At 30.7% G+C, this 12766-nt stretch overlaps 1 protein-coding gene across 1 annotated transcript; it reads left to right on the top strand.

Moving 5' to 3' along the window:
• The first annotated feature begins 3113 nt into the window (after window positions 1-3113).
• Window positions 3114-4542, top strand: LOC105763997 (transcription factor MYB4). Its single transcript, XM_012582421.2, has 3 exons — window positions 3114-3422; window positions 3496-3625; window positions 3731-4542. The coding sequence occupies exons 1-3, from the start codon at window positions 3290-3292 to the stop codon at window positions 4368-4370; spliced, it is 903 nt and encodes a 300-aa protein (XP_012437875.1). The 5' UTR covers window positions 3114-3289; the 3' UTR covers window positions 4371-4542.
• Window positions 4543-12766: the final 8224 nt, after the last annotated feature.

The raw sequence follows: 12766 nt of genomic DNA, 5'->3' as shown, positions 1-12766 counted from the left end.
AATTTGAGTCTTATCATATGTATTTGTAATGTGCGAGTCTTTAGTCTTAATATGTACATTTGTTATGGATAGGTTTTATCCAGCTATTTATTTTGTATTGATTCCTAAATTTGAGTCCCATCATATGTATTTATGATGTGTGGGTCTCCAGTCCTAATATGTGTGCATTTGCCATAGTTGGATTTTATCCTGCGATGTGTTCTCTATTGGTTCCTAAATTTGAGTCTCATCGTATGTATTTATGATGTGTGGGTCTTCAATCCTAATATGTGTGCATTTGCCATAGTTGGATTTTATCCTGCGTTGTGTTCTCTATTGGTTCCTAAATTTGAGTCTCATCGTATGTATCTATGATGTGTGGGTCTTCAATCCTAACATGTGTGCATTTGCTATGGTTGGACTTTATCCAATTATTCATACATTGTGTTTTGTATTGGTTCCTAAATTTGAGTCTCATCATATGCATTTATGATGTGTGGGTCTCTAGTCCTAATATATGCATATGTCATGATTGAGTTTTATCCAATTATTCTCACGCTGTGTTTTGTAATAGTTATTTGTAATTGCACTATGTTATGTATAGAACAGTGAAGAACATGGTTGAGTATAGGTCAAATTCTGTTATTAGTTGTGAATTTAATCCTTGTATTTTAATTTGATCGTTTTTCGTCTATGTACTTTTTGAATTTCAAAATTCTAACTCAATTCAAGTGGTAGCAATTAAATTCTACTATTTTTAAAATTTTATCGGCAAATGTATTACCATATAATACTTACAAAAGGTTCCGTTATTTTAGTTAGTAGATTTAACGGCTACCATTTGAATTAAGACCAAATACAAAATTTATAAATATTAAAAATGATGAAATTAGAGAACAATGTTTAAATTCACAACTTTTGTATGGTATGAAACTAATAGCAATATTTGGTCTAATAAATTTAAGTTCTACTGGATAGAACAAAAATTTTAATATTTAAAAATATATAAACTAAAATTAGTGAAATTAAAAAAAAATTTATTCATTTAATTTGAGACATTCTGGGACCCATAAAGATGGCATAGAGATCTGATATCTGTACAGTGTATCATATGCATATGTTTGTATATTATTGGCCCTCCACGGTTTTGCATGCACACCAATTGACTTCATCAACTTGTTCTCAACCGTCTGATCAATCAGATGGTACCCTTTTCATGTCGGCATCAACCATTGATCCCAAGCTTCAGTCTCCTGCATGGGACCCCCTTCAAACTTAATGGATGTCTCACCCTCTTATTTTAATTTGGGTTAAGGGTTAAAATATGTTATAAGTCTGTCCTTTTTATATTTTTTTAAAAATTTAGTTTATGTATTTTATTTTTTAGAATTTAGAGTGGGTTTGGATGAACGGTGCGATTATTTACGGTTAATGTAAAAATCGCTGTGGCGATGAGATTAGATATTGTAGCATGAGATAAAAAGTAAGTTATACGCACCGCCCTACTCATCTAAACCCACACCTAATCTCTTTACTTTTTAGATTTTAAAATTTTAATATTATTAACAGTTGAACCTGCATTTTAAAATTTGAAAAATAGAGAGGCTAAATTCTTAAAAATAAAATTATAAGGGCTAAATTTTAAAATTTTGAAAATACAAAATTTATGACATATTTTAACCTTTAATCTAATATAATTTGATCCGATATTATTAAAGTGGTGACGTAAAATTTTATGAATCTGTTAACACTATTAGAACTGCTATCAATTAGAAGTTAACATCTTATAGGTAGCAATTAAGAATGTTATCAATTTGGATCTATTATTCCAAATAAAAGTAGAGGTTAAATCGTAAACCTCAACATAATAGAGGGACTAAAACTAGAATTCAACCTTTTTTTTGTTTAATGTCTATAGAACGTGTGAATTAATAATAATAATTTTATTAAAGATTCCAATGGATTTTACATTTCAATGCGGGCCATGCCGCTAATGATTTGGAATTTTGCCTAAATTTTGAAAAATTTTCATTATGCTCTTCAAAATTTTAAAAAATTTTAATTAGCTCTTTAAAAATTTTAACTAATCCCCCTCCCTCAAATTTTTTGGAAAATTTCATTAAGTATTTCAAAATATTTATAAGTTTTAATTAGATTGATGACTTTTTTCGAAAATTATAACTAGTCCCGCTACACGTTCCACCATTAAAGTCCGAGCTTTACAGGGTGATGTATAAAGTCCTATTGTACCAAAAAGAATGGTGGGGTTGGGCTATAATTTTCCTTGCTGATAAACCTGAAAGCTGTTGTTGCAGTTCATGTTACTGAAAAATATGTTGGTTGATTTCATAAAATACAAACTACGCAGTCACTTTCAATATTGTACATGTACATGTATGTAATTGTATGTATATATGAAAAAGATAGCAGCTTTGCTCTGTTTCTCATTTATGGTGGTTGTCCTTGTGAACAATGCATTTCCATTTTCAGATAATGATAAAGGGGGGAAATCAGGGGCCAAATTTTGTTTTATGGATTAGAAATGAATAAAAAAAATTAGGGGTTATACTAATAATTTCTTAAAAATTAAACACAAAATGTTTAAAACTAATCTACGGAGACTTTGAAATTCTTGAGATGAATTGTACAGAGGCAGTTAATTTTGTAAATGGTCAAACTCTGGATCAAAGTTTACTGTGGAATAGAGTGAGGGAATATTTGCAACAAGTGGACTTTCGTGTGAATCATATCTTAAGGCATAAAGGATTAGGTGGCGAATGGTGTGACGAGTTTGATTATGAGAATAGTTTCTGTACGGAGGGTTTTTAAGGAACATTATTAAGCGGTGCATGACATTATGATGGTTGAAATACCTAGCTTAATGCTTGAAATTGGTTGATAATTTTATGTTATATCGTACTCTTTCTTATTATTGATATTATCTTTTTAAATAAAAACAAAATTAATAATTTATGGATGAGTTTTTGATAATAAAAAAAAAATGTCCCACCGGAGAAGACATCAATTCAGAGTTCTTTTGGTGAGACACATGCAACTCGGGTTAACTCACCTCCGACCCCATATGAATAAATAAATAAAAAGGTGGGGGGCTTACTTGAATGCGCCTTTTCTTTCTCTTATATATTAATTCGACTCCCTTTTCTAAGCAACATCTTCATTTTTCTTGCTTCTCCTTAACATGGTGGTTTGATATCTGACAAATTTTCCACCTAGGAATCAGTGAAGTGTGTGTTCTGTTCTGTCTGTATCTTTTTCTTACACTCATTGTAACTTTGGTCTGGTCTCAAAAATGGGAAGGCAATCTTGTTGTTACAAGCAAAAGCTAAGGAAAGGTCTTTGGTCCCCTGAAGAAGACGAAAAGCTTTTAAGGCATATTACAAAGTATGGCCATGGTTGTTGGAGCTCCATCCCTAAACAAGCTGGTAGGTACCATATACATATACATATATGTATGTATTGACGAATTGTTTATAAAAAATATGGATGATTTGGCAGGGTTACAGAGGTGTGGGAAGAGTTGCAGGTTGAGGTGGATTAATTATTTAAGGCCTGATTTAAAGAGAGGCACATTTTCACAAGAAGAAGAAAATCTCATAATTGAACTTCATGCAGTTTTGGGGAATCGGTATATACATATACATATACATTCACACATATATATATGTTTCTTCTTCTTCTTTTTATTGGAATTTTTATGGAGAATTCTGGGTTTTTCTCGGTTTTCAATTAGGTGGTCTCAAATTGCTGCACGATTACCAGGAAGAACCGACAATGAAATCAAGAACCTATGGAACTCTTGTTTGAAAAAGAAGCTTAAACAGAAAGGCATCGACCCTGTCACTCACAAGCCACTATCCGAGGTCGAAAATGGCGAAGGAAATGGAAGCAACAAGCCATCTTTGGTGGGTCATCATCCAATTCACCAATATACATCGCCGCCCCCACCACCACCAAAGCTCTCCTCTAACTGGTTCAACCCTGAATTTTCACCACCCATGACCGCCTCTTATGGACCCTTATACTATGGAACCACCACCGGTGGCTCAGCCAATAACACCACTTGGGGATTGGTTCAAACACAAACTGAAGAAGAAGAAGAAGAAACCAAATGGACTGAGTTGCTTAATAGCCCTTTATTAATGGCGGCTGCTTTACAAAATCAAACCCCACAATCTTATTACAATATCGAGATCAAATCAGAGACTTGTTACTTAACTAATAGTTCATCATCATCATCATCATCAAACGATATGTGGTGGCCTCAGACCCAACAACAGCAGTTACCACTACAACATGAACCTTTACAAAATCCAGACATATGTGGTAAGGACATGCAGACACTCACAGCAGCAGCTTTTGGACATATTTAGGGGTGTGTCTGTACCCCAATTTTTTTTTTTTTTTAAATTTTTTGCCTTCGGTTTCATGTATATTGGTCTGATACAAAAAAAAGTTTATCAATGTCTGTTCTTTTTGTACCATTTGTGAGCAAAACAATCTTTGTAGTTTGTTGTTTCAATTTTCAATTTTGTTGTTGTTTTATTGTTCTCTACTCTTGTTTGCCATTGTTGCTGATGATCATGTCTGTGCATTGAAATGTTGAAGTTCCCTTCTTTTTTAATAGAGAAAAGAAGAAAGAATATGGTTTTACATTATAATCAGAATTTAATTTTTGTAATTTTATTTGTCGTTTCGTTTCAGAAAATAAATGTCATTTATTTTGTTTTCTTTGAAAATGGAAAATATTGAAGAAAATGTTGAACTTTTAAAAATAATTTGAGGAAAATGAAAAATATGTGAAAATTAAAAACAATTAAGAAGTTATTTTTATTATTTTTACTACAAAATGGTCTGTAAAAGTGAAAATGATGAAAACAATTATTTGACTATGGTTCAAACCATTATAAACTCAAAATTCTTTTTTCAATACTTTTCTAATATTAAATCTTGTACCTTGGTTTGAATTCATACCAGTGTACATTTTTTATTTTATTTCGACTAAACATGTTTTATGCTTCCATTATTAAAAACTAGATTTTATTTTAATTTATCAAACGTGGTTTTCAATTTTAAAAATAAAAAATGAAAATAGAAAATATTTTCCGAAACCAACCGTTGTCGACTTTCTAGATTTCAAAATTTAGATCCAATTGTTAACACTGTCATTTTTTTTCCTTAAATTTGTTGGTGTTGCATTTTGAAATATAAAAAAAATACACACTTTGTAGCTATGTAACTAAAAATGATGTTGTAATGAATTTGAATTTAACAAAATAAACTTAACAAAGATATCAGTTGGACCTAACTTTTGAAATATAAAAATAGAAAGACTAAATCCTTAAAAATAAAAATACAGAGGCTAAATTTTAAATTTATTTAATAACACAGAAACTTATGATATATTTTAAACTAAAATATATGTATAATTGAGACACTGGATAATTTTTAACTCTATTTATGGATTTAAAAATTTCTTTCTAACAATTTGCATTTTCAAATTAAAGAAAAATGAAAATTAATTTATAGATTGAATATTAAGAGTGGGTTTGGATGGACGATGCGTTTACGTAATTAGTATAAAAATAGTAATGACAGTAAAATTAAATATTATAATGATATTATAGCACACTGCCCTTTTGTGATAGCTTTTATCACTTTTCCTCTCTTCTTTCTCTTTAATTGGAGTAAATGAATCTATTAGTTGGGTGGTAATTATCATAACCTTTTCCTTTTGAATTCATATTTATAAAATAACAACAATAATGCTAAATCTGTAGTTAAAGTATCTTTCGAATTTGTATTTTTAGTCCTTCTGCATTTTTTTCAAGAATTTAATTATTCTTCTTGTTTGATTTGAAAATTAAAGTTTAATTGATAACGAATTTTTAGTTTTCATTAAATTTGATTATATGATCTTTTTATATTTAAAGGTTTAATTTAAAATTAAAGTTCAATTGATAATATTATTTAATTAACTTCTATTAAATTTGAATATTTGCTATCCACTGCATTTTAATTTTTGAATTAGACAGGTAGAAACACTACATTCCTTAAATTAAAGTAGAGGGGACCAGTTGCAAAAGTTTGAAGAGTAGTGGGATTGTGGGCAAAATTAGACCTTTTACAAATCTTCAATGTTTTGGGAATTATTGGACCCCATGGGCCTTCCTACCAGTCGCCCTCTTGTTTGCCACAGCAGGCTCACAATGTACACCCAAAATCCCTAAATCTTTGTTCCTGGTCTATTTCTAGTTTCAGTCCTTCTACTATATTGAAATCTGAAATTTAATCTATTTACATTAATTTGACATAATCAGGTCACTCTATTTTTACAATGTTAATAGTTAGTCCAAATTTACAATAGTGTTAACTACTGTCGTTAACATGATTTGACATAGTTTGATCCTTTACCTTTATAATGTTAGCGATAAGCCACAATTAAGGCCTTCTTGGCTAAATGTGAAATTTTCTTTTAAGCCCCTCTAAAAACATAAAACTATTCATTGAAGCCTTTTTATCTATTAAATAAAAAGGAAAAAAAATATTTTAAACCTTTCTAAAAATTAATAGCTTTTTTAATACAAAATATTCTAAAATTTTATAATTTTATCTCAACTCCTAATTTTTTTTTTCTAACTTCACCCTTACTCTTAACAATTAAAAATTTTATTAATCTGAACCCAGCTAATATCGTAAAAATAGATGATAAAAATTATGTCAAATTAAAAAACCCAAATTTTATAAACAGACTTTTTAGAAATAATGAAGGGTTAATGCCACTTCATGCTTAGGTAAGGCAAAATGAGAGTTGATTAATAACTTCATTGTCCGTACAATGGAGGGTGAATGTGGGAAAGTGATTGACAATGTAGTTAGGGCCATATAAATGGTGATGTCTTGTACACTAACATTATCTTAAAAGCAACAAACTTCCAATTCAAGCCAAAGATAAAGTAGAGGAAACAAGATCAATCCTTCACTCATTGCTCAACTAAACAAATAAATAAAATTCCTCACATGCCAAATCTTTTAAAGTAATGGGGTCGGTTTTAGATTAAGCCTATGTATTGTATTGGATTAGTCAATTGGATTGATTGGATAAAAGAATTAATTAGTATACCGGTATAGACATAGTGTTGGAATGTCGGTATGACTTGTGGCGCAGTGGAAAAAATATTTCGACGATCAACAACCATGAATCCAAGTACGAGGGACGAATTAGGTTAAAACAAGGTTGAACATATACCTTTTTCGATCTGATCCCCTTGCGTGATGTCGATCCCAAGCCACAACAAAAATGTCTCGGCCTCTACGTAGTCCACCCAGTCAGAGAACAAACAACAAAAACTCTCATTGAACCTTTTAGAGAGAATAATAATAAATGGTTGCTAGATCCTCTTTAATCTTTTTTCTTGGAAACATCCAAACTATTAGGATTCTATTCCTTTTTCTTTAATATTACATAAATAAAATAAAATCATTCCTTTAGAGAAACATATGAAAAGTATTAAAACATTATATTCTTTCCAAAAGAATATTAACTTTCATGTTTTTATCTTTGACCGAAATTTTATTATAACTATTTATTTTAATAATTTATGTAAATTATATTTACTTAATATTTATATATGAATCAAATTCATATATTAATTTTAACTATGTTCTCTATTCGTGTACAACAAGTTTGTACATATAATACGTTTAATATTTAACTGTCAAATTAAATTAATTCAATAATTAATTTAATTCACATGACAATTACACATAATACCAACTGTGTTTGGATTCTGTTCGCTTCAACCATAGGGTGTGACCCTGTAGACTCTTGTAACGTTAGTAGTAATACGAGAATATTTCTAATGTTACAAGCAATGGGTGGCATCTAGCAATGTATCATTGCTACCCAAGTTAAAAGAAGTCTTGATTCGATATAACCTTTTTGTGATAAATTTTTTCATGTATCATATCATTTTATCCTTTATATCTAAATTGGACACAAGTCATAGAATAGTCACACTTGTATAGTCTAATCTCATATTTCTTGATATTTTGAGTATACTACAATAAACAAATAAGTGTGATATTTCATATAAGCTTATTTGAGTATGGCTATACATTTCTAGTCTCAAGTGGCCTAAGATATTGCTCCCATTATGTAGGAGGGACAAATCCTTTCTTGATCAATCATATCCCACTTCATAGATTGTGGCATACTCAACTTCAGTCTTTATAGTACAACTTATTACGATAGACAGTTAACTGTATCAAAATATACAACTCACGATGTTGGACAATGATGATCTCAAGTCTGAGGACCGTATACATAATTATCACTATAAGTAATGTTGTGACTATTACATAATAATCCAAGAAACATACTCATAGTGGGTCAGTCCAATATGTTGTTTTCTAACACATACTCGTGTATTGATTTTGACATCCCTATGTCAATGATAATACTTTGTCACCAATCAACTACACATTAGTCTCAATGCATTATTATTGTCCAAGCCCACAATAATACTTGACTAATAAGAATAATCATATTATTCTCAAGACTTTATTATTAATCAGTTCATTTACACACACAGAAAAAGAAATTGAAATAATAATGGCAATACCTTATATTAACAAATAAGATAAAACGAGTATGTGATTAAAATCATCTCATGATTGGTCTTTAGGCATACTCTAACACATAGGGGTTGAACTAACTTATGAGCAAACTTCTTAAAATTGATAGAAAAACAGAAGCTAGGACAAAAAATTGGTAATTGAATCGGTTTTATAAATGCTTAATTTTTTTAGAATTTTTTAATTATTGTTGGATTGTGAAACCAATGGTCTGACCGGTTCGACTACCGATCTGATTATTAAATCACTGATATTAATATAATTTATGTTTGTCCAAGTGTAGTTCAACTCGAAATAAAAATAGCTTCAAATTTTGTCCTAACCAATTCATTTAAAAATAGACCTTGAATGTTAAAACCCAAGTTCGGTCCGTATTTAAATGGGTCTAATTCTTTTTGCTCAAGCTCATTTTTCAAGTATCATACTTTTGTCCAAACCTTTCGATATTTCAGAAGAAACCCAATCCTTGAACATGTACTCATTCAAAAAATTTAAGTTATAAATTTATGGAATATTTTATAAGAAAAAATATTTTATTTCTTTGTTCTGGACCCAATTATACGGGAGAATTAGGCAAATATGTCAATTTTAAACGAAAATTAGCATTTTAGGTTGTTTTCCCCCATATTTAAGGAAATAGGCTGGTTTTAGAAAGAAAAAATGGCCAAAACGCCCCCTGTGCGGCGCATTTTATGTTGATGTGGTAGGAAAGAGGTGAAAGCATGCCCTATAGGGCATGGTGTAATCTAATTGACTACGGATATTTGCAATCAAAACTAGCACGAGAATTTTTGGACTTGTTGATGTATCCCGTGATTAACTAAAAATACGACGAAGGCAAGTGCACCTATCGATAAATAGTATAGCTACAGTGAGTAGAGGTATCGTATCCACGAGGACTAAAAGTACTAGTAATTACTATTTTCCTATTATTTAGCCGACAAATTGGAGTGATTGGTTTAAACTAAAATTACTAAATTAACTAAAGAACTTAACAAAGAATAAATCATGAAAATAATTGAATAATAACCAATGAGAGAAACAATACCCAGAAAAAAATCCACCTAGACTTCATCTATTATTATAAATCTGAATTAAACTAATTATTCACTTGGTATCTTAATTCGTAAAAACTACTAAATTATGCTAATATCTCGTTCGAGAGTAAGAGTAACTGACTCTAGGTTGATTAACTAAAATTTCTTTCTAATTTAAACCCCTATTGTCGTATTAACTCGATCTATGGATTCCCCTATTAGATTTGACTCTAATTCGGTAGATTTATGTCGTCCTATTTCAAGGATTGCATGCAACTCCACTCAATTATGCTAGATCTACTCTTAAACAGAGATTTTTCCTCCTCTGATTTAAGCACATTAAACATGAATTAATATCTCGAAAATATTAAAACAAGAGTTAAGCACACATAACTGAGAACAAGAATCAAGTATTTATCGCATAAAATAGAAATCAAATAACAAAATTCATCATAGGGTTCATCTTCCCTAAGTATCTAGGGAATTTAGTTCATAATTGTGAATAAAAATATCTTAATGACAGAATATCCACAGGAAATAAAGAAACTCATAAAAACTTCAAAAGATATTAAAAGAAGGTATTTAATCTTGATGAAAATCTGCTTCAGAATTGGCTCCAATGGTGTTCTTCAAGTTGTGTTCTTCAAGTTGTTTTCTTCAATGTTCTCTGATGGCTCCCTATTCTCTTCTTCTATTTAGTATTTATAGACTTTAGAATGCCCCAAAAACTTAAAAATTGTGTTTTTTCGCATGTTTGGGATGTGAGTTGTGAAATTGACACGATCTGGCACATGGTCGCGTGTCTAGCCCATGTGGCTCTTGAAATCTGTTCTATTTGTCCGATTTTCACTCGTTTTTCGCTCCTTTTGCTCCCAAATGCTCTCCTAAGTACAAAAACATGAATTTAAAGGATTAAAAGTATAAATTTCACCAATTTGCATAAATAATCATCCAAAAATACATTAAGAACGAAATTAAAATATGTTACTTTTATCACTTATCACTCGCTTTCACTATAGGTAAGATAACGTCAGATATCATGTCAGAATCCAATTTCAGATGATCCTGTGACATACCTGCAACAATATAAGTATTTCATTATAAGTAAAACAATGTCAGAGATTAAGTTAGAATTCAGTTTCGGATGATGCTGTGACATACCTACAACAACACAAGTACGTAGAGCATTATATTTCTTAATTGTCCAAAACCCTGTCTTCTTTCTCACAGATGCCATGATTTTCCATGGACATCTACTGTCATGCACTGCGCACTTGGCCTCATATCTTTTGGCTCAAGATTTTGTAACACGAAAATTGATCACATGTTTTATGTTATACCAATTCACTACATCAACAAAAGCATCTTTTGAGGAAAACTCCATTCCAACTTGTAAATATTGAAATTTGTAGAAGAACATGCATAGCTCGGTCTTCTATGAGGAAGTTCTGGAAATTCTAACACACCTTCAACATCAAGGTTGACATTAAGCATGTGGGGTCGAGGTGCATATGTCATAAAATCTGGATAGGTTTCTTCAGCATTATCTGAACCTTCACCATCAGCACCACTCCCTTCTAGTTCAGTAGAAATGACATTTGGTTTAGAAAATAATGCAATTTCTGAACCATCCAACCTGGACTCCCAGGTTGGATCATTATCGGTTTCAATTCCCTCTTCGTTCTCAACTCTTTCTTTGTTATTAATGTTAGATCTAGTGCCCTAATTGTAGTATATTCGTTTGTTAACTTGGATTTTTTTTCCGAACAAATTGATTAATAAAATGATTCATGGATTACATTAATATTCTTTGTATAATGTCCCCATATGGTTTTTTCATGCAAAGAAAATATTAGCTCAATAGTTGTCTAATGTTTAAACTAATATTAAATGGTATTACGTGGTCGAATCGTAATACAGAAAAATAACTTATATCAATAGACGAACCTAAAATATGTCCTTAGTCTGATAAAAAATGAGCAAACTGATTGAAATATCTGAAATCCATTTGTTGATTGGACCCAAGTTGAATAGATCTTGAATCTGTTTATGGATTTATTCACTTGTGACGTTCATAGTGTGGCATACCTAAATCTTGAGTGGATGACAAACTATGTATGTGTGGCTCATACACTCTGATGTAAGTAAAAACCTGAGTTCGAATAGATAAGAAACCGAAAGATAGTGCGTTGGGTGTACGACTTCTGCAGTATGTAATGTCATTCACAATAGTGGAATTCATAGCCTGAGACATGGGTAAATGATATTCTCTCATTGGCATTACATGGTTGATGAAAAATAAGCATAGCAATGGGTATTTCGTCTTTCTGATGAATGACTTAATTACTATTCAATAGTAATTGAATTTTCATGAAGGAAGATGTGTCACCATGAGATAAAGTATGTAACACCCCCAACCCGTATCCCTCACTGGAATCGGGTTACGGAGCATTACCGGAATTTACAGATCAAACAGACAGAAATTTCAAACATTTCATATCATCAAAACAAGTCATCAAAGCATCATTTTAATCCAAATTATAAACATATCAAATCTAAATCAATTTTTCCTAGTTCATGAGCACTTAAACATAGAATTAAATTCACATGCACCTATCTAGATTTAGTTTAATTTATCATGCCATAATATGGTTTCAAAAACAAACACATTTTTATGTATAAAACCAACCAAAATTAAACTTATAACCTCATTTACAATCAAACCACAAAATAACTATTATTTAGACACCCTAGGTACATGCCGACACAAAGGATAAAAATCACCACATTTGAGTTCGGGATCGTTGTTGGATGCTGAATTGGGAATCAAAAGTTAAGTACCTAACCTGCGCACGGGAAACAAAATCGTAGGCTGAGTAAAACTCAATGGTATTTCTATAATCCAAATATTTAAAAACAAAATAATATAATAGGTACAATTGAATATTTAAAATTCACATTTGTTTATACAATAGCATTAACCATTCAATGCTCAAATCATAAATACATCATTTTATACCATACTCAATTCTCATTATTTGTCATAAAATAGCTTCTCACAATATAATACACATTTCACTTAAACAACAATAATA

This window comes from Gossypium raimondii, chromosome 12, assembly GCF_025698545.1.
Source record: "Gossypium raimondii isolate GPD5lz chromosome 12, ASM2569854v1, whole genome shotgun sequence".
NCBI lineage: Eukaryota > Viridiplantae > Streptophyta > Magnoliopsida > Malvales > Malvaceae > Gossypium > Gossypium raimondii.
Note: the sequence above shows the minus strand (reverse complement) of the source record. Positions and strands in the feature narration are given on the sequence as shown.